Source organism: Pinus tabuliformis, chromosome 7, assembly GCF_031772625.1.
Source record: "Pinus tabuliformis cultivar Carrire ecotype Pingquan chromosome 7, CPIR1, whole genome shotgun sequence".
In the NCBI taxonomy this organism is placed as follows: domain Eukaryota; kingdom Viridiplantae; phylum Streptophyta; class Pinopsida; order Pinales; family Pinaceae; genus Pinus; species Pinus tabuliformis.
Genome location: NC_142293.1, coordinates 1,891,202,126 through 1,891,226,067, shown reverse-complemented (window position 1 = coordinate 1,891,226,067; position 23,942 = coordinate 1,891,202,126). Strand labels below are relative to the sequence as shown.

The 23,942-nt window shown below is 40.7% G+C and overlaps 1 protein-coding gene across 1 annotated transcript in view; it reads right to left on the bottom strand.

Moving 5' to 3' along the window:
• Positions 1-23,942, bottom strand: part of LOC149256023 (origin of replication complex subunit 3-like) — a 399,611-nt gene that overhangs the window by 165,938 nt on the left and 209,731 nt on the right. The window contains exon 13 of the mRNA XM_089460641.1: positions 17,429-17,518. Coding sequence (XP_089316767.1) covers positions 17,429-17,518 — 90 coding nt within the window. The remainder of the gene's footprint in view (positions 1-17,428; positions 17,519-23,942) is intronic.

Here is a 23,942-nt window from a genome sequence, read left to right as displayed (position 1 = left end):
CCTCTAGAGAAAACCCCAACGCAGTTGTGGACCAAAAGCAGAGGTATTTGGATGGCTAGATTGTGAAATAAGTGATGCCCTAGGTGACCTATGTAGGCTCGGCATAGAAAGAAAGGGAGAAGGTGAGAAAAATATCCTTTAAGGTGATCACCTAAGGAAGACCAGTGCCTATTCCTTTGGGAGAAATGGAGTCAAGAAGATTCCAATGATTAGGATGGCTTCATTCAGTCAAGGACGCCTCTAGACAATTTTGCATGACAATTAGGGCATGAGGAAAATTGCTTCTAGGTATTTATACTTCAGTGTGCAATACGTGATGACTTATCAAGATAAATTTTAATGAAATATCTCTAGGAACATTCACTTATTTGAACATGGCCCATAAAAGACAAATTTATACCCTTTCACCAAGGAAAACCAGCAAAATTTCGGCCTAATATAGCGAAAATCCCAGCGTCATTTATGTGACATAGCATTAAAAGAGCACTTACATGTGAGAACAAGTATATCCAATCACCATCATATGCCAATATAGAAGCTCCAAGACAAAAATGAAGATATCCAAACATCAAAATTCATCCATCCATCCATCCATCCAATTTTGTCCTCCACAAAGAATAGTGAAAATCTCTTAAGAGAGAATGATCAAGCCAAGTGATGATGAGAGAATGAATCGCCTCTCATCTATTTATCCAATCCCTAATGAGTTTGATTTAGCTAATTAGGCCTAATTTAGACCCTAGAATAAAATAATGTGCATAGTAACAACAACGTTTGGTGACAAGCCCACCAAATAGCTCAATAATACATGCGTAAGCCTCTCAAGAGGGTTGAATGATGAATAACATGTGTCGTTGGGCCTTAGAGGAGACCTAATGAAGTCCATAGGTGCCATAATGCAAAATAGGACTCCAAATATAGTGGACAGGGGGTTGGCCCCTTGTTCTCCAAGCAATAAACTTGTGGTGCTCCCAAATGGGTGTCGGGGCACAAGGTCACCCTCATGGATCTCCAAACAAATCGAAGATGCTTGTAGATCGCCTGCAAGGGCTAGGATGATGGTGTAGATGATACCAAATCATCGTGCAAGTCCTAGATCATCTGTCAAGTGTATTGTGTAGATCTGGGGCCAGTTGGGCATGATGGATCACGTGCATCCTCTTCGTCCAATAAGTGAACCACAAGCAATCTCTGAATGGTTGGGGATCCATGGAGTGCAATCTGCTGCTGTGGAGGCCCATGGCTCTCAACGTTCACCCTACATGTATCAATGTAACCCTCTGCAAGATTAAGACCCCATATAGGGAGACCAAACCCAATATGGAAACCATCTGCAATCCTGCATAAGATCCAATGCATCCCCTAGACTTTCAGTATAAGAAGTCCTTAGAGAAATCAAGTAAATGAGCTTACCTAATCATGGACTACAGATGGGGACTTCATAATGGCCTGCCCTTCCATAATGGGCTTCGGGATGTGCCAATGTCTCCTAAACTCTAAATGGGGTTAACCAATAATCCTATTAGATGGTTTCTACTTCTAAAGGGGATAATATAGTCAAGGTACATCCTTCAAAAAGTGGTGGCATGTGGAAAATACGTGAATGAAGTAGGGGATGAGAAGGGGTAGCCCTGGCTCACATGTTCAGGTACAAGGGTAGCTAATAAGAGGGAAGCTCACACTTGGGTTTATACTGTATAGGAGGGAGAAACCATGGTACATGAGGTGCCCCGACCTTGACTTTTACAACTTTCTCTGTATGTTTTTTTCCTTTTTATGATTTTATCTGATTAACTGCTCGGGGCTCAAGGGGTAAGAGCATAATGTATAAGATATAGTAGTGAATACCCCCTTTAAGGTAAGGCGGTTCATTGCCCACCAGGGGTTGGGACAATCATTGGTTCCTATATGATGAAGAGGGTTCATAGAAGCTATAAGAACCAAGGTGATGGCCATGATGATGGGGTAGAGCTCATGTATTGGATTTTGCACACGTGCTAAATGTATTTGTCCTAGTCATCTTTCGCATTTTGTGGTCAATTTTCCTTTTGAATGTGGCCATATAAGCTTTTATCTTTCTTTTCAGTTGCATCAACCTTTAGGCTTCATTCAAGGCCATGACCCAAGGTGCAAGCAAGGGGAAGGGAAAGCTAGCCCTATGCGAACCCAATGGAGGAATGTAGACACAAGTGGGAGAAGTGATGAATGGGGTAATAATGAATAGAAAAAGGGTAATATAAGCAGATAAGGGAGCAGGACTACGCAACTAAAATCGGGGTTTCCCATGAAATACCATCCCTGGAACCAAATGGTCAGTAAAAGAGATCCCACGGGACTAGAATCTAAGGTTAATTCCTAAAAGGGGTCTAGGGGACAAAAGCATAGACCTAGCCCATTCTTTCCGCTGAATCCCCCCATTAATCCATGCCCAAAAGTATCCATGATAAGCAAACTACAATACTCAATTTCCAAATGAGAAGGCATGCCTTTAGATTCGGGAGGCCCACTTTCAAACATACGATCATGGCAGATGGGCAAGGAACCACATGGCTGGCTCAAGTGGCGGAGAAATGGCACAATGAACTAGTTGGTGGCTACAAGGGGCTACTAACTGCCAGCTGAGGACCATCCTAGAGAAAAAAAAATCTCTTAGGAATATTACCCACAAAATGGTGGGTAACAACTCCCTAGGTAGGAGTGGTTAATAAACAATCTTATTTGATGTTCCCATCCCCCATGGGGAAAGACATGTCCCTAGTAAATCCTTCAATTAATAGTGGCATATGAATAATGATGGGACGAAATGGGGACAAAGGGGTGTCAACGTTGAATGTCATGGGTTCAAGGATAGCAATAATGAGGGAGGCCCACATATTGGGTGTATAGATGTGAGGACGAAGCAATCGTGGTTACATCAATTACCTTAGCCTTTACTTTTCCACCCCTCTTTATTTGCCTTTTGGTTTTTCTTGATTTTCCTTTGTATTACTGCTCCATGATCCAAGAAATGGCACCCTGTTGTGAATGATGTAAAGCATTAAGGTGGGGTAGTCCATCGCCCACCAGGGGTTGGGACATGCATGGATTCCTTTAATGATGTGATGGGCACTCATGGGCCCTAGGAACTGGGGTGATGCCATAATGATAAGGGCTAGAGCTCATGTTTGGATTTTCCCACATGTTATATTAAATGTCCCAACCATATTTTGCATTTTATGGTTTTCTTAATCTTTTGTTTCTTGCTTTGTGGCCATGATATACATTTAACTTTATTTTTGCTGCATCAACCTCCGGGGCAACATTTCCTGGCTTGACACAAATATTTGGATAAGGGGAGGGAGTGTGTCAGTGACTTCTAGACCCAGTGGTCATGTGGACCTAGAGAAGGAAAATGATGAAACAGAGCTCGTAATGTGTGAAGGGCAGTGAAAAATGTGGAATGCGAAAACAGGACCATGCTGCCAAAATCGTGGTTTCCCAAGTAGTGCCCTTCCTAAAGACATGGGCCAATAGGGTAGGTCCCACGGGACTAGGATTTAAGTTTAAACCCCCATTTAAGGTGAGGGAACAACACCACAGTCAAAGCCCTTCCTTCTTCTAAGTCACCCGCTAATCTATGCCCAAAATGCCCAAATGAAAACCAAGCATAAGCACCTGATTGCATAATGAAAAACAGACCTTTTGGGTCAGATTGCCCACATTATAACATATTCTCTTGACAGATGGGCAAGAAAACATACAATGTATGTGGGCAGCAAAGATAAAGTGGTACATCTATTAAGTTTAGGTATGTTCTATACTTAGAGCAATTTATTTAAATTTTCACAGTTAGCTCAATATCTTTTCTAGATTAGCAATCACATCAGCATTAAAGTAAACTGCAGATAGAACATAAACATAAATCCCTAAACACAAGCCAAGACAAGAGGACACAAGATGTGGCGCTAGCCAGGGACAAACCCCAATGTGGGGAAACCCTTGATCAACTCTTCTTATATGTTCTTCAATAGTTTAGCAGAGAGAGAGAAAGAGATAGTATATTTACAACAAAAGTCAACACTTTGATTTATAAGAGCATAGATCATCTCTAAGAAGATGACACGTGAGATCAGTTGAAGACATGTTGCTTCAACTAATTCTCTAAGGTGACTCCTTCACCTATCGTTGTGATGCATCTCGTCATCATGTTGCACCTCATCGTGTTGTACAATGCTACACCCATCATCACAATGTTGGACCTTATGACCATGTTGTACACATCATACTACTGCACCTTATGCTGCACTGTTGTCCCAGTGTTTGGCACTATTGTACTTTGTGCCACTGCTACACCATGTTGTCACTGTTGTCCCAGTGTTTAGCACAGTTGTACCTTGTGCCACTATTGCACCATGTTGTCACCCATGTGCTTGCTGCAACATAGCTTCTTTGTGTACTTGCTACACCAAGTACCATACTTTTGTCCCAATGTGCTATACTATTGCAGCACTATGAACTTGTGGTTCCATACATCATGTTGCTGCAACATATCATATTGTTGCACCTCACCATTGTGTTGTGATACACTTCATCACTATACCCATCATCATGCTACAGCATTCACCATAATGTTGTCACATCATATCATATCATGTTGTTGTTTGCTGCATTGCTGGACAGCAATTTGGACAGCCTTCACAATGTGGTCATGGACTGGTTAGGGCATCAATGACAGTCCTACTAGCCTTCACGCATCAGCTGCAACATCCCTACCAAGGCTACGGTCATCCTTCTTCAGCACTCCTACATCCCATGTTGCCTTATCATACCCCAGCTGACCTTCTACGCTCCTAACGCAGACCTATAGGTGTGATAGGGACCACAGCTTGCTACAGCAAGCTTATCCCTTGCTGCAGTAGCCCTTTCCAAGTGTTATAGCCCAATAAAACTATGCCTTTGACCCTCAAGACAACCTGTGGCATCCATGATAGTCTCTTGGCCTCCACCAAAGTGTCACTACAGCTCCATCAATTAACACGGCCTCCATTGATGAACTCAGCCTCCTTCATGCTATCTTAGAAACTCCCTTTCTTGCTACGACTAGGGTTTAGGGCTACTGTAGGTGGACTCTCTCCTCCATGTAGGGTGCTTAGGCTTCTTACCATGGTTGCATTAGAGGGCTTACGTTGCTTCCCTTCTTGACTGCGTACTTCTTCATAGGGCAGCGTTAGGGCTTCCTTGTGGTTGAGATAAGGGTTTTCCTCCATGACAGCGTAGAGCCTTCTAGGGTATCTCCTATTATAGTGTAGAACCTTTCTCCATTAGGGCAGCGTTGTCCCTTAGGATCTCTCCTCCCACCAAAACCCAAAGATAAGTAGAGAGGAAGAGACCCCGAGTGAGTGTGTCCAAATGACTTTCAAGGCACCTCTATTTATACTAAAACGTTGAGTACATGTGGGGTTTATTTGGTTGCTGGACAATCTTGACGAATTGTCCACTAACACAAATAAATTCATATCTCCATGAATACTTATCAGAATCGGATGATCTTTAGATCAATCCTACACCTCTCGATGAGAGAGATCCAAGAAAAATATCAGTGGCCATTAATAAGATGAACCACACGGATTTCGGCCCTCGTTGCCAATTTTAACACTCCCTTTCAACTAGGGAGAACTCCATCTGCTAATCCATATGTCCGACTGTACTATCTCTGCCATCAGTGCCTTGCACTGCTTTGCTCTACTGAGCTCTGCTCTACTCTGCTGAGCTCTTCTCTACTCTTCTCTGCTGAGCTCTACTCTGCTCTTCTCTACTAAGCTCTGCTCTGCTAAACCATGAAGAAGAAGAATTGATTGAGAATGTCTCATACCATTCTCTACTGACCCGAAGTCGACTTTATTGATCCCAGATCAATATCACAAGAGAGTGTTTCAAACCACTCATACTGATCCTAGATCAATGGAGGTCATCCTAGCATAGGGAGTATGGTAGATACAACGATGCGTCCATTGATAGTACTACTATGGTCCCTAACCCCATTTTCTTGCTCATTGATCAGATGAGAGGCACTTCCCATGAGTCTTAGACTGCATGGGTAGAATGCCTCGACAAGAGAACTAATCATCTTGTCCCTAAGTCGCCTCGAGGTATCACAGGGGAAGGCTGAGCCATTCACCCTGTACACAACACACCATTAGGGGAGGGTGAGTCACCCTATGATCGCGTGTTGCTCCAGTAATACTCCAAGCCCCTCGGAGCTCACAGAGCTCAATGCATGCAACAGGCAGGACCCTCATAAGAGGGTCTCTCAATGACTCCGAGTCATTCGGGAAAGTCACAAATTTGACATTTCCCTAGGGCTTTGACAGAATGTCTGCGACTTGTACATCAATCTCAATGCGATGGAGCCTCCTCGCTCATCGACGTACCATATCCCTGATAAGGTAGTATTTGATGTCTATCTACTGGAGCAATCGTAGAATACAGGATTCCTCAACAATCGAATCCCCCCTGGTTGACACAGAAGATCACGGTGGTATCCATCATGTGTAGAAACATCTCACTGAAGAGCTTCCACAACCAGGCAACTTCATACAAGATCATACTCGTAGATATGTATTCGGTCTCGGCAGTGCTTATAGCAACCGACTTTTACTTCCTGCTCATCCGTGATATCGAAGCAGAATCCAAAGAGAACTAGCACTCAGAAGCGGAATCCTCCACACTACCTGCCTAGTCAGCATTTGAATAATCATGCATCTCCACACTTCCAGCAGTGTATCTCAGTTCATGAGAGATTGTGCCTCGAAGATATCTCAGAAGATTCTTGGCACCAATCTAATGAGGCTCAACCATATATGAGCTCATCATGCTAACTGCAAAACATATGTCTCGACAGAAGTTCAACAAGAACATCAATGCGAATGAGTTTATGAAACTCAAAGGCATTTCCCAAATTTTATCTGGCATCACTACCATATAACTTCTTGAAAGTTAAGATCCTCGAGGTAGTCACGGGCTTGCAATTTATCGTTCCACATCCGGAATCCAACTCCCTCTTACTTCTGCAAATGAGAGGGTCTACACCTGTCAGAAATAGGTCGTCCTCAGAAGGTGTCGGTATGAGAGGTCTATCATCCACAACCTTTGAGCAATGGTTTGGATTGGTTTCACTCCTAGTGAATCTCAGCTTCATCAAATAGCTATCAATCCTCTCATACTATGCCCGGGGTGTTTTGCTTCAAGCCATAGTGGGCTTTCTTCCACCTGTATACATGAGATTCTTGAATCTCAAACTTCTTGGGTTGTTCCAAACCTATGGACCTATTACATGAGGGGAATGTAAAAGAATGTTCAATGAATTAATTCACATAGAGCAAACAGCTCAATGATAATACAAAGATATTTACAAGAATAGAAACATCAGGTTTCTATGTAGAATATCGAACAAACAGTTTCATCTAAGAAACTGCTAAAAGAATAAGAATAGAAACATCCAAAAGACTGAGCATTACTAAATAGAGATATAGAGATATATTCTAATACCCTCCCTTAATGCTCAATCTATTTACAACACCAATAGACCCGCGAAATTTTACAAATTTATCAGGACCAAGAGGCTTGGTAAAAATATCGGCGGGCTGCTCTGTGGTGGGAACATAGTGCAACTGAACTGAGCCGTCTTCAACCAGTTGTCGAATGTAGTGGCAGTGAGTTTCCACATGCTTTGTTCGTTCATGAAAGACAGGATTCTTGGCAAGTTTGAGCACTCCCTGATTATCACAAAACAAAGAAGTAGGCCCTGTCTCAAAAACATGCATATCTGCAAGCATACGACGAAGCCAAACTGCCTCACAGGCGGCCTTAACTGCTCCCCGATACTCTGCTTCTGTTGAGGAGAGAGCCACAACCTGTTGCTTCTTACTAGTCCACGTAACAGCTCCAGATCCTAGACTAAACACATACCCAGCTGTAGATTTACGGTCATCAACCGAACCGGCCCAGTCAAAGTCAGTGTAGCCACTGAGAATAGACGTGGAGCTGTGAGTATATAAGAGGCCATAATCAGAAGTACCACGCACATATCGTAGCACCCGCTTTGCTGCTATCCAATGATCAGCTTTAGGAGCTGACATAAAGCGAGAGATGTAGCTTACTGCAAAACTAATGTCAGGTCTGGTAGCAGTAAGATAGATGAGACTACCCACTAATTGCCTGAATAAAGTTTCATCCACAAGAGGAGAGGATGACTGTGCTGAAAGTTTGAGCCCTGGTTCCATAGGAGTCGTGGCCGGTTTGCAATCCTGCATTCTGAACCTTTCCACAAGATTTTTGGCATACTTGGACTGAGAAAGAAAGATCTGATTTTCAGTCTGCCATACTTCAACCCCCAGACAGTAATGAAGAAGTCCCAAGTCTGTCATCTCAAAAGTTCTGCATAGATCTTGTTTGATCCCATGGATCAAATGTGCAGAGCTGCCAGTAATGATAAGATCATCCACATAGACAACTACAAACAAGATATCATCATCAGTATGCTTGATATACAGGTTTGCATCAGATAGACTCCTCTGAAAACCTTGATTTGTCAGATACTGATCAATTTTTATGTACCAAGCCCGAGGAGCTTGTTTCAATCCATAGATTGCTTTAACTAACCGACACACTTTCTGTTCTTGACCAGCAACCTTGAATCCTGGAGGCTGCGTCATGTAGACTTCTTCTTGGAGATCACCATTTAGGAAAGCACTTTTTACATCCATCTGATGAACTTTCCATTTGAACTGAGCTGCTAGGGCAAGCACAAGCCTGATAGTACTCATCTTGGCTGTAGGAGCAAAAGTCTCCTCATAGTCGATGCCTTCCTGTTGTGAAAATCCTCGAGCCACAAGCCGAGCTTTATACTTGTCTAAGGTTCCATCAGCTTTGTATTTGACTTTATACACCCATTTGCAGCCTATGGGTTTTTTGTCTGCGGGAAGATCAGAAAGAGCCCATGTGTGATTCTTCTGAAGACTCTGAAATTCTGCTTCCATAGCCTGTTCCCACTCAGATATACCCTTAGCTTCTGAATATGTTTGAGGCTCAAAAGTACTGTGAAGGTTAGCCATAAGAGCAAAATTGACTGTAGACTGTTGTCTGTTCTTATGCCTAGAAGTTCTACCTTCAAGGAGCTCATCATCCCGGAGATCACCTATGGTTTTAGCCCACCATTTTGGCCGAAGAGAAGAAGAACCAATATCAGGATTAGAGGGACCAATATCAGGAGGAAGAGAAGCAGGCTCAAGAGCAATAGGGATAGCAAGAGGGGATTAGCTTCTGGAGGAAGCTCAGATATAGTAGTATCAAATCTTGATGCTACATCATCCCTCCCATCAGATGGACTGACTGGAAGAAGAACACTGTGAGGCGGATCCTTAGAACGCTGCTCAGAAGAAGAAGACTGAAAGAATCCTCTGTCTTCATCAAATACTACATCTCGACTGAAGCTAAGTCGACCAGTGGCTATATCTATCAGCCTATAAGCCTTGTGATGATCACTGTATCCTGTCATCATGAGTTTCTGACTTTTGGAATCCAACTTAGATCGCTTAGCAGATGGAATCCAAACATATGCAACTGAGCCAAAAACTTTGAGATGACTGATCTTAGGCTTACGACCAGACCACACTTCTTCAGGAGTCTTCCCTTTAACAGCCTGAGTAGGGGATCGGTTAAGAAGGTAAACAGCAGTAAATACTGCTTCAGCCCAGAATTTGTTTGGAACACTCCGGTGTTGTAACATGGAACGAGCCATTTCAACAACCGTGCGATTGCGACGCTCGACAACACTGTTCTGCTGGGGAGTGTAAGGTGTGGTGAATTGACGTTTGATGCCATGAATATCACAGAAGTTGGCAAAAGCTGAGGAACAAAATTCCCCCCCATTGTCGGTCCTAAGGGTCATGATATTACAACCAGATTCTTTTTCAACTAAAGTTTTAAACTTCTGAAATGTACTAAGAGCATCAGATTTATTTTTTAAAAAATACACCCACATCTTTCGACTGAAGTCATCTACAATAAGTAAAAAGTATTTGCAAGCAGTTATAGAAGCTGTATTCATAGGACCACAAATATCAGCATGAAGTAACTGAAGTACCTGGGATGCACGCCAAGATTCTCCATTTTTGAATGACGACCGATGTTGCTTTCCCGCTTGACAGGCGCTGCATACCCCCAACTGCTGAGTCTGAATATCAGGTAATCCTGACACAAGTCCCTCCCGAGAGAGCTGAGAGAGATACTGCATATTGAGATGCCCATATCGCTGATGCCATAAAGTACTGATGGGAGAGACACGAGCTGCTAGTGCCACTTCTGGAAAGTCACCGGTGTCAAGTAGCCTGTATAGACCATGGTCCTCGAGGCCAGTAGCAACTGTTAGACTGGTCTCCCTGTCAATGATGGAGCACTTGTGTGCACTGAACACAACATCAAGCTGAGGAGAATTCCTCATAATCTGACTGACAGAGAGCAGATTAATCTCCATACCAGGAACATAGTATACATTTAGAAATATGAGCGTGCGTCCACCAGACTGAATTTGAACTGTACCCCTGCCAGCAACAGTGTATTTTTCACCTCCACCAAATACAACTGAATCACTGAAAGGTGAAAAGTCAATAAACCAGTCACGCCTGTGAGAGAAGTGGCGAGATGCACCAGAATCAATGTACCATGCAGAGGAAGGAACATGTTCTGAAGACCTTTTAGCCATAAAGGCGTAAAAGGCAGAATCTGTCTGCTCGGAATGTTCTGCAACATTCGCTGTCTGATGTGACCCTCCCTGTTTCTTTTGTTCAGCAGCAATCCTCTGCCTGCAGTCTTTCTTCATGTGACCGAACTTGTGACAGTAATTACACTGTATACTTTTTTTCCTGTTAGGATCAAAAGACTGAGATGATCCTCTCTGCTGAAAAGACTGAGAGGACTGATATTTTGCAGCAAATGCATTTTCCAAGGGCACTGATGAAGTACCACTACCAAACTGCTGTTTCCACCTATCTTGCTGCAGAAGTTTGGTACATAAATCTGAAAACTTCAGATCAACATTTGTGGTGGTAATGTTGAGTGTCTCAATGAAGTGTTCATAAGATTTTGGTAGACTCTTCAAGGTAATGACTACCATATCTTCTTCCTCCATAGTCCGACCAATGGCGTCGAGCTGATCTCGAATGTCTTTAATTTTGTTGAGATGTTCCTGTAAAGACATATGTTCATCCATCATGATGGAGAACAACAGATTTTTGAGAAAAAAAGCTCTGCTTTTATCAGATGTCTCATGCAATTCTTTCAACTGTTGCCAGATTTCAGCAGCTGTCTTGCCAGAAGGGATCTGTGGTAACTGATCATCAGCTACAGAGAGCTTGAGAAGCATAACAGCTTCTCGATTTCGATCATCAAATTTATCTTGATCGGTCCCGGCTGTACCTGGACGAAGCTCTTTGCCCAAAATGAGTTGATCAAGACGCCTGTACTCAAAAATGGTCAGCAGTCTCTGTTTCCAAATGTTATAGTTGCTGCCATTAAACCGTTGATTTCCTTCTAACATCAGATTGGTAAGTGTGGCCATTTTCACAAAGAGAATACAAAAGTATGTAGCTGACTGCTTATGCTGGTGAAAATTTAAAGAACGGACTTTCAGCTGTCTAAAGCAATAGTAATACTGCTAATATAATTCTGAGAATACAGTTTGCCACAAGAAAATGCCGGTCTACCATAAGGAAATACTGATGTAATAAATTGGTAACCCACTGCCGGCAACCAGAACCAAAAATACAGCAAATACAAGTGAAGAAAAATGGACCCACATGTGCTGTCTCAGATACACACTTCTGCTGAATGGTAACCCACTGTCAGCGAAACACCACAAATATATATATATGCACGTCTCAGGTATCAAAAATGGCCCACACAAAAAAAATATCTCAGCTACAGGTCATATGTTGTTGAAAAAGGAACCACGTGAGTTATCAAAACTGCACGTTCCGTCTCAGCTATTTGATATACGAATATATTAAAGCCCACAGATGTTGACCGTCTCAGCTATTTGATATACGAATATATTAAAGCCCACAAATGTTGACCGTCTCAGCTATTTGATATACGAATATATTAAAGCCCACAGGTGAATATAATCATGCGCATGTCAGAGAATATATATCATACGAATGAGCTGTATAAACACGGGTTATGAACTCTGAGCATGGGCGTATGAGTTTAGAAAACCAGAACGCGGGTTACGTAAACCTCGGACTCACGTTCCGTCTCAGCAATTACAAAGAACCACGCGTATGACAGATCCACGAGCTTTATAAACGCTGGTTTCAAATTCACGGGTTTTATAACCACGGGTTTCAAATCCACGGGTTTGACTGACAATATAACTGCGTTTGCACCGGTTTATAATGAACCACGGATTTTAGAACAGATACGACTATCAGATGAAGCTCAGAAGTAGAACCACGGGTTTTATAACACGTGAATGACAGATCCACGAGTTTTATAAACACGGGTAGAAGATCCACGGGTTTGACTGACAATACAACTGCGTTTGCACAGGTTATAATGAACCTCGGATTTTAGATCTAGACCCACGGGTTGCACAGCACACGCGTATATCCACAGTTTTGAAGATACACGCGAATTACAGGATGTCAAATATCCACGGGTTTGACAGATATGTCAGCCACAGAGATTTAGATATATATCTAAGAGATCTTAACTGTAATACCATCCACGGGTTTCAAATCAATAAGCGAATATCACTTGTTTTGACAGCGTTTGAAAAATAAAAAATAGACAGTTGCCCGCAGATCAAATTTTCAGACCACGATTCCGATTTGAAAAAAAACAAATAAGTTATAAACCGAGAGAAAACACCTGGATCACGATTGCTGAGGGATTCCACGATGTGGTCGAAGAAAATAGCTGGATTCAATATTCCAAGCAAACTGGCCAGCCAAAAAAAAAATCCGCTTCCACGAAAACAGTCGCCGCCACAAAGTTATTTCCTTAGTAAAATGATCATGCAAGAGAAGAATCCAATTCTGTATCGAGATGGACGACTGTAAGCTTTTATCACAGCGAGCAAAGCCGAGGCTAAGACTCAGTGAAGGCTGCCTGGCTTACAGAGGGCTCGACCTTAGAAAGGACTCAAGAGATTACGATGCAAAGAGAATTACTGATTCAAGAAGAATCTCTTAACCTTGCTCTGATACCATAAAAGAATGTTCAATGAATTAATTCACATAGAGCAAACAGCTCAATGATAATACAAAGATATTTACAAGAATAGAAACATCAGGTTTCTATGTAGAATATCGAACAAACAGTTTCATCTAAGAAACTGCTAAAAGAATAAGAATAGAAACATCCAAAAGACTGAGCATTACTAAATAGAGATATAGAGATATATTCTAATAGAATGGTCCCCTTGTAAGATTTTCCTTCAGTACATCTCAGACATGTACCTTCATTCTCTTCTTGATTTAGGCATCCCTATCACCATCTAACTCATATCGGGTAGGGCCCCATAAGTAGACCACCGGTGTTATAGATGAGATATGTCAATTGACATGATCCCCAATGGACCATCCTACAACTTGATACAAATTGCCAACCCTGAAACCATGAGAAAAACCATCTTTGAAAATTCTATTTTCAAACACGTACCTTTCCATCGATGAATGCCACCTTGAAACCTTTGACTTCCATTGCTGAAATGGACACCAAGTTCTTCTTGCGATCAGGTACATAAAAGAGATTCTGTAAATGAATCAAGTTACCCTCATTCAATTGAGGGGTAGCATTTCCTACACCCTTTCCGTGATATGTGGCATCGCTCCAAGTATTATCCCATGATTGTTTCCATCTATTACCAAATTCGAGAGAGCACCCTTCTATCCAATGAAGTGCCTTGAAGCACTATAATCAATAAGCCAGATTTGGGAATCTGAAGGAGAGGGCCAATACAAGATAGCGCTTATTTATCTTATCAGAAACAACATTTGATTCTTCATACCTAAGGTTCCTTGCTTTCTTTGAAGAGTCGGTCGTTTCCTTGATGACTTACATTACTTGTCATTCCTCCGATCATCTAGGATGTCCTTAGAATGATTGTTATCTTCATCACGTGATGTGTCCCTGCCATTCGAACACTCCTTTGCATAATGGCCGAGCTTATTACAATCAAGGCATATGCCTTTCCTTCCACCCTTAGATCGGACTTCCCAATAAAGTGATCTTTTAGGTAGGTCATGAGAAGCTTTCGTTACGCCATTTTGATAATATTCTCTGCTTCGATTTCACCCTTGGTGAATTTGAAGAGGGATGAGGAATCCACTGATCCTTTTGTCCTTTCCCAACTATCTTCGGTGATTGGTCTTTCACTAATGCTTGGGCATTGTCTTCACCTCAGCTTCGAACCATGTTAAGTTTAGGTATGTTCTATGCTTAGAGCAATTTATTTAAATTTTCACAGTTAGCTCAATAACTTTTCCAGATTAGCAATCACATCAGCATTAAAGTAAATTGCAAATAGAACATAAACATAAATCTTTGAAGACAAGCCAAGACAAGAAGACACAAGATGCGGCGCAACCCAGGGACAAACACCAATGTGGGGAAACCCTTGATCAATTCTTCTTATATGTTCTTCAATAGTTCAACATAGAGAGAGAAAGCTAGTACATTTACAACAGAAGTCAACACTTTGATTTATAAGAGCATAAATCATCTCTAAGAAGACGATACGTGAGATCAGTTGAAGACATGTTGCTTCAACTGATTCTCCAAGGTGACTCCTTCACCTATCGTTGTGCTGCATATCGTCATCATGCTGCACCTCACTGTGCTGCACCATGCTGCACCCATCATTAGAATGCTAGACCTTATGACCATGTTGTACACATCATACTGTTGCACTGTTGTCCCAGTGTTTGGCATTGTTGTACTTTATGCCACTACTGCATCATGCTATCACTGTTGTCCCAGTGTTTAGCACAGTTGTACCTTGTGCCACTACTGCACCATGCTGTCACCCATGTGCTTGCTGCACCATAGCTACTTTGTGTACTTGTTGCACCAAGTACCATATTGTTGTCCCAATGTGCTATACTATTGCAGCACCATGAACTTGTGGTTGCATACATCATGCTGCTGCAACATATCATATTGTTGCACCTCACCATTGTGTTGTGATACACTTCATCACTATACCCATCATCATGCTACAGCATTCACCATAATGTTGTCACATCATATCATATCATATCATGTTGTTGTTCTCTGCATTGTTGGACAACATTTTGGACAACCTTCACAATGTGGTCATGGACTGGTTAGGGCATCTATGACAGTCCTACCAACCTTCACGCATCAGCTGCAACATCCCTACCAAGGCTACAGTCACCCTTCTTCAGCACTCCTACATCCCACGTTGGCTTGTCATACCCTAGTAGGCCTTACGCCCTCCTAACGTAGACCTGTACGTGTGATAGGGACTGCGGCTTGCTACAGCAAGCTAATCCCTTGCTATAGTATCCCTTTCCAAGGGTTATAGCCCCATAAAACTATGCCTTCAGCCCTCAAGAGAGCCTGCGGCATCCATGACAGTCTCTCGGCCTCCACCAAAGTGTCACTACAGCTCCAGCAGTTAATTCGGCCTCCATTGATGAACTCAACCTCCTTTACGTTGTCTTAGAATCTCCCTTTCTTGCTACGGCTAGGGTTTAGGGTTGTTGTAGGTGGACTCTTTCTCCTCCACGTAGGGTACCTAGGCTTCTTACCATGGCTGCGTTAGAGGGCATACGTTGCTACCCTTCTTGAATGCGTACTTCTTAAGTTCTTCATATGATAGCGTTAGGGCTTCCTTGTGGCTGAGATAAGGGTTGTCCTCCATGACAGCGTAGAGCCTTCTAGGGCATCTCCTATGATAGCATAGAACCTTTCTCCATTAGGGCAGCGTTTTCCCATAGGATATCTCCTCGCACCAAAACCCAAAGACAAGTAGAGAGGAACAGATCCCAAGTGAGTGTGTCCAAATGACTTTCAAGGCACCTCTATTTATACTAAAACGTTGAGCACATGTGGGGTTTATTTGGACGTTGGCCAACCTTGATGAATTGTCTCATAACACAAATAAATTCATATCTCCATGAATACTTATTGGAATCGGATGATCTTTAGATCAATCCTACACCTCTCGATGAGAGGGATCCAAGAAAAATATCAGCTGCCATTAATAAGATGGCACACATGGAGTTCGGCCCTAGTTTCCAATTTTAACAACATCACATCAGCTATGAGGTGGCTCACAACAGTTGTTGGTTGTCGACTGGAAGAAGATGAATGGGAGAAAAAGATTTTCTAGGTGTACCCAATTTTGGTGGGCAACAGAGCTTAGTCTCAACCATTGATGATCTTGATGGCTTTATGAATGAGTGTTGTGGAGCTGAAGTGGAGTGACCTAGCCCTCTACTTAGCATTTAAGGGGAGAAGTAAATTGTATAATCTTGTAATGTAATGACTACTCTATGCATCCTATTGTTCAACTCAAGGGAGGGTGTTGAAAATATTGCTGTAATTTATACATGTGACAATCACGCATTCATATCTATCATTGTGTACTTGTGATTACAATTAAGACCATAATTTATTTCAATTATTGTATAGTAGGTTTGTGGTCAAGGTTGACTAGTGAAACTTGAATCAATAACACTCTTGCGTTGTGTACCCTTGTTATGTCAGCTCATAATACCTTTTTAGAGGACACCATAAATTTGTGTATAAATTCATGACTCAAGCTTCCATTTGAATCCTCTCATCATGTGATCTTCTTGATCTATTATGCACAATGCCAAGTGCAATTATATTTGGCATTTTTCTCTTGTGATTGGCATTTTGCAGTCTCTCTCTAGTGCACTTGTGAGGAAGCAAATTCAACCTTTGTAAATCTCAATATATGAAAATGTTGACACTAACATTGGCATTTCATTCAAAACACTAGATGTATATAATACCAAATTTACATTTTTTCCCACTCGACAGAAACTAACCCAACCTGTTCAAGGTCTAATCCATTATCCAATATTGAATTAAATTTACATACCACTTCGCAGCATTTCAAAAACATGAAGACATAATGAAACAGAATTCATACCCAATTTAGCTTCCTAGTGAAACTCTACTCACACAATAAAGTTTTAGAAGTGATTGATTTAACATGACCAGTATCTTGAATGATGTTTGAAATACTTGCATTTTCCATTCTTGAAGTGATGGAAAAAAAACTTCAAAATCACTAAAAATCAAATTCTTCAAAACAAAAGCAGGTTCTTCACAAATACAAAAACCAAACAAGGCCTAGTATTTTTGATCTATTGCTAGTACATAAGCATCTCACCTAACCATTCGCTCAAGCAGCTTCATGGCCATGTCATTTACAGCCTTCAAATCTCCTCTTTCTGAAGCTGAACCACCATAGAAGCTGGCCCTGATGTGAAAAAATGGGAGCATATCCATAAAAAACCAATGATACAAATAATTTTTACTATAACAATCAAGCAAAATGTATATTAAATCCTGATTATAAAACCCCTGAAATCCCTAAAAGTGGTGCCAACAAGTACACATCAATTATAGCTGATCATGTTATAGTTAATGCACAAGCAATGGGTAATTAATTATACAGTTTACAAAAAAACATTGCTGATAAGAGCTTGTATACAAAAAGGATGGGAGTAGGTGTGCAATAGCATACTCAAGAAGTGCACCTTGCTAACAACACTATGAGAAGAGTCCCAAACAATATTCGAAGAATTTCAGAAATTGTGTATAAAACTATTGAGATATTTTTTCAACAAGACCATCCTTAATCACAGAACAAAATCCAAAGTAGAAATTGACATCCCAAATTAAACATTCTTGAAAACCATCCACATTTTACAAACACCAATCAATAACAATTGCAAAAATCTGTACGTGATTGAATGTTGACTGTGAACAATTTCTACCTTCGGCTGTAAAAAGAGAATCTCTATAGGAAGACTTTCAAACAGGTGAAGATAAAAACTGACTGGAATGTTGATGCCGTACAGTTAGAAAAGATCCATCTTTACTCTGGATCTACCAAGCGCCGATAGGGATCAAATTTTTTTTCACTCTATGCTAGTTTGTATATCAGGATATTTGATCCCTCCTAGCGCTTAGTAGATCCAGAGTAAAGATGAATCTATGCTGGTTTAATTCCCCCTTTTAAATAGGCTACATTCCACGTGAATACCATGGGTCAATACCATGTGCCATCTTTATTTTTATTACTATAATTATTAGGGTTAATAATATTTTTTTGCATGGTATTAATAATAATTTGACCCATAGGCTTCACCTAAATAAAACCTCTTTTTTGAGTGTTCGTAAATATAAAGTGAAATATGGAGTAAATATAAAAAAATGCTTTATTTATTTGTCATACCTCTAGTTTATTTATATTTTTATTAATTTACCATACCTCTTTTATAAATATGGTATTTGGCCCATGGTATTTAGCCCATGGTATTAAATGGTATTTGACACATAGGCTTCACCTAAATAAAACCTCTTTTTTGAGCCTTCGTAAATATAAGGAGGTTTATGGACTAAATATAAAAAGAGGTTTTATTTATTTAGCATACCTCTAGTTTATTTATATTTTTATTTATTTATCATACCTTTGGAGTAAGTACAAAAAGGGGCTTTATTTATTGACCATCATAGTTTTAAAAAACGGCCGTTTTGAAACGGAAACGGCCAAGTTGGTCCATTCCATTGCCCTCCGGAGTGACTCGATACAAAAAACAGCTCAGTTGGCCGAGTCAGCAATGACTCAATGACTCGGCCGAGTCATGGCTGACTCGGCCAATTCGGCCGTTTCCCGTACTGACTCGGCCGAGTCACAAACAGCAGCTCGTAACCCACTAAAACAGCGATTTAACATTATTTTAATTAAATTTTAAGGGGTTTGCTGATTGGTTTGGACTTCAAGGTGTTTTATGAATTAGCTAAATGTTATTTGGGGTCCATTTCCCCCTCCCAAACCCTATTTAACACACTCAAATGCTCTCTACTATTGATATGCTATTCAAATTTCATGGTAATGTTAAATTCTTAAAGTAAAAGGATGAAAATGAAGATTAAGGAGAATTCTCCTTAATCTTCATTTTCATCCTTTTACTTAAATTTTTAACATTACCATGAAATGACTCAGGATGTTTGAGAGTGGTTTCGGCCTCATTGGATTTCATATGGAGAAAGTAGAATTTTAGACTTCATTCAAATCCAGCAGACTTATCAGTTTTTCAGGATTGGAGGATTGCAATGTTCCATTGAATTTTGTCATGTTTAGAGTATGGAACTCGTATTTAATCAAGAGCACCAATCCCTCTATGTACCTTGATGTTAGTGACATTGGTTGTCGAACTCCTCTGGGATTCGCTCCCAAACTAGGAGCTTCTAAAAATGTTGCTCCAGCTCCCGTTTTCGCTCCTACTCCCAAGTAACACAAAGAAGAGAAACCGTTTGGATCAAAAACGGTTAAATGATCTAGTTTATGTCCAATACAACCTCTGGCTCAGACGAAACTATTTTCTGAACAAAAGACCTAATTCAGATCCCATTGTGTTGGAAGACATTGATCCAACATCAGATTGGGTAGTGGAGAGTCGTCTAGTAGAGTTTGATCCTGATGAGGGTCTTGATTTAGATTTAGATATTGAGACATCAGGTTAACTTGAACCTATTGTTCAGTTGAATGCAGATCCCAATCCACCAGCCTCAGTCTAATAGCCAGCAAGGACTCCAGTTGTAGGTGCTTCCTCTGCTTAGCCACGACAGAAGCGCAGCCACATATCTACTCTATCTCAGCTTGCATCTGCTGCAGTTGCACAGCCTGCTAGTGGTACCACTTCTACAGCTACAGTTGGAGATGATGATGATGATGAGGAGCCATGGGGCCCCCTGTCTGACTCTGATGATGATCCAGAGATTGATCGACATGATCTTGGCTCCTTTGGCAGTAGCTACTAGCCAGTAGCTGTAGTACTAGTACTGGAGTCTGGTCACAGTTTACTTTTGTTGTAGAGGCCATTTCTAGCCTCCTTGGTTATGTGTTTTTTGTTTTGAGTCTTTGACCATGTATGAGAGTTGACTATGTATTGCCATTGGGTACCATTTTGATATAATGGATTGGTTCATGAGCCTACTTTGATCATATGTTGTCTTCCATCTATATTGTAATGTTGTGTGTTGGAAACATGAATGAAAATCTTTAAAATTATGTTTAAAATCTTTAAAATTATGTTTTTAAATATATATATATATATATATATATATATTTAATGTATTTTTTACAACGACCGAGTCACTGAAATCGAGCCGGCCGAGTCATTACCGTTTCGGAGTCGGAGTCGGAGTCGATCCTCGGCCGAGTCGGAGTCGGAGTTTTAAAACTATGTTTACCATACCTCTAGTTTATTTATATTTTTATTTATTTACAATACCTATTTTTTGAGTGTTCATAAACCTCTTTCTATTTTAAATTTATATTGTGTTTATATATAACAATAATTAGATTGATTTCTAAATAGGACCAACATTAGATTAAAAATGTTAAATGTTAAACATTACATGTTAAATGTTTACGTTTACATGTTTATGTGAAATCTACCCCCACACTAGGTTGTAAAGCGCCTCTCGGCGCAATGAATTTATAACTAGGGATCTGAAAAGACAAAACACAGTAAATAAGAAGTCTGCAAGTTACCCTTCACATAGTATCTGCATGCTTAGAGTATAATAAATATATAGCATAATTTATGGTATCGTTGGTCCTACCCAATGAATTAATTGAAACTAATATGAACCACTAAAAGATGAATTGTGCCTCGTAATGGGTAACTCCAAATTTAGCTATGAAGTGAACCTAATACAAGGTTGACAAGGATAAATCTTTGATAAATACCATTAATTAGTATTTATTAATCAGTTGGTAATATACAAGTTAATAATGATATGTGGTGCTTGTTAAGGACAAAATCCAACTTAATATGTGTATGGCTTCCAATATGGCAACCATCAATCAATATTCGCTATTATATTTGGAGCTTCTTTCTAATGCAAAGTTGATGAATGGATATACTCTCTCTCTCTCATGTAAGTCGAATTTTGATGTTATTCTTGTTATTTTATTGGTTCACTACATGTTATTATTATCATTATTCTTGTATGGGTTAAAGTAAATGTGAAATTCTTTTGGGAACCTTGAATAAGTGATTTAATGCAAGCATTCTACTTGAAGAGAGTGGGTGAATGTTCCTAGAGACACCTCTTAGGTTGAAGGACCTCTAAACTTCGTCTCTTTGGCAAATTTGAACTATAAATCGCTATTGACCTAGTTGTTGCCCTTGGAGAGGCTAGCAAAGATCAACTAGGGCTCCTTAGCACAAGAAAATTCTTGATCTATGTGTATCTTACCTCCATTAAGCCCAAGCAATAAGACACTAATCCTCGTATCCCTTTGCTAGTCAAATTTCCCTCTCTTTTCTTCACTTTGCCCAATTCTAGGCCTAACCCCAAAAGGTCTCCTAGGGCATCACACGAAATCTTTTGTAGCCATCCAAACACCTTGAAAATTGGTCCACGGCTGATTTGGGGTCTTCTCAAGGGGTCCTCCAAATTTGAGAACAATCCGATAGTGGAATCCTGAGATATCACAAACCCTAGCTTGAGGATCATTTCTCTCCATAGGTTGATTTTAGGTTAGTGCCCTCACTTGGATCATTGCATTCAAATTTGAAAATAAAATTAGTTCTTTGATCCTATTCTCTTCCCTAATTAGGTCAAGACCCTCTTTGGGCAATCAACTCCAGACCTTTGACCTAGTTTGGGTTCACATGGGTTCTTTGTGGTCCCGCAACTTTATAACTCAAATTCCAAAAGGACTATAGACAATACAATTCTCCATAAGGACCCTTAAGTCTAGGAAGCCCCTTGTCAAGGAATATCCTCCAACCCTAGGTCAACGTATCCTCATAACCCGTCTTAGAGAGCCCATCACCTTGCTTCTCAAGCAAGTGAGCTATTTAGTTGAGTCTCTCTTGTGAATAGGCTTTAGGAATCACTCATCCAATCATTGATCCATTCATCATTGTGATTCCTATTATACCAAGTCTCCTCCCATCAATGAAATTCCATAAAGAACAGCGAGACTTAGCTGAGGTGACATTGGGCTATCACTCCATTATTGCCCCTTGACCTAGTAGTTTCTCTAAATGATCCCCTCCTAGGCCCCCCTGCTAGTTTGAGCGGTAACATTTTGGCGTCGTTGCCGAGAACACCAGACGTTTGACTTTTTACCCATACGACAATATTGATATATCATTCTCGGCGACTCCATTGGAAGAATGAATCCCTAGTTCTCCATTGAACTTTAAAGTCAATGCTTGTAGGGTGAAGCAAGCACTTCTCTAGGCATCTTTAAATTCACCCACGTGACTCCTACATAATTTGCATGTATATCTCGATAAGATGTCTTTCTTTGATGATTTTCCTGCTTTGGACATCACTAGCATCCTTGGGCACCCTAATCATGCCACGGGAAGGATGGTACGTGGGGTACACATGTTTGATGGTGATCCACTCTCCGGAATTGATCATGTAGGTTGCGTAATCTCAAACCTAGAAGCATCTCATCTATTGAGGAGTTCTTTGATGGCTTTCTTAGACACTTTCACGTATGCCTTGCATTAAACATTTAAGAGGAAGTCTTCATTGAGCATCATCATGACCTTGAGAAGCTAGATGATGAGCAGGAAAGGGGGCCCTCCTTGAGTCTGCATGGTGAACGATGGGATGATTATAATTCTAAAATAATGTGTGATAGGGAGGCTGAGTTTGTAGAGAGAGAAGTTAGGGTTAACCCTACCTTTTCCAAACATGCTATCTCTGATGATCTACCCTCAAAAACCATACAAAAAGGTGATCCCATAGCCCCAATGATTATTTACATATTGAAGAAGGTAAATGGGAGGTCCATGGAAACCGTTTCGACAAGGACCCTATCTATGACACAGGTGACGATGATATCAATAGGACCCTTGCCTTTCCTCACAATCCTAGGGTTGTAGTTGAATCTCGTGTGGACCCTTTCCTCAACCCTTCTTACATTATCACTAACAATGAGGAATCCTCCAGCGCTCTTAAGTGTGATCATCGTGGGCAACCTACTTGTGTTTCTCCATCTCATCAGTCTCCCTTTCCTACTAATCATAACCCTATGGAGGCCATAAAGCATGACATAAATGGTAAGGATCATGATGGAAGTGATATGCTTGAGGTTGCCATCCATCAAAAGTTTATAAGCCTAATTGTTGGCATCTCTAACTTTGGGTTAAAGGAGAGAATCTCATGGACTAGATTATATCCCTTTGTTCCCTCTTCACACATGATCATCCATGTATGGGCATTCTATTTTCCCACCTCCCACCTTGGTGACCCTCCATATGATTGTTTCTATCCTTACTCTTGGATTTGCTACATAAGTAATCATTGGCAAAAATGTTTCTATAATGATCTAATGGTGTCCTAGTTGCATTGGCTCTATGGTTACACTTTGTGCTTCTACGATGTAATATGCATGTTAGGGTAGGATGCATTGCATAATCATTTTATCACTAGAACTAACTATTGATTTTGGGTAGCAGCGGATGTGCTCTAGCCTAGAAAATTGGTGGAGAGGCTAAGGCACATGAGATCTCAAAGACCCAGAAATCATTTGGAGAAATTCCACCCGAATGAGGAGTTATTAAAATAATTAATATTTTTAATGGATTCCTAAATCTTAACATAGGAATATAAAAATATTAATGTGCATTAATAAAATA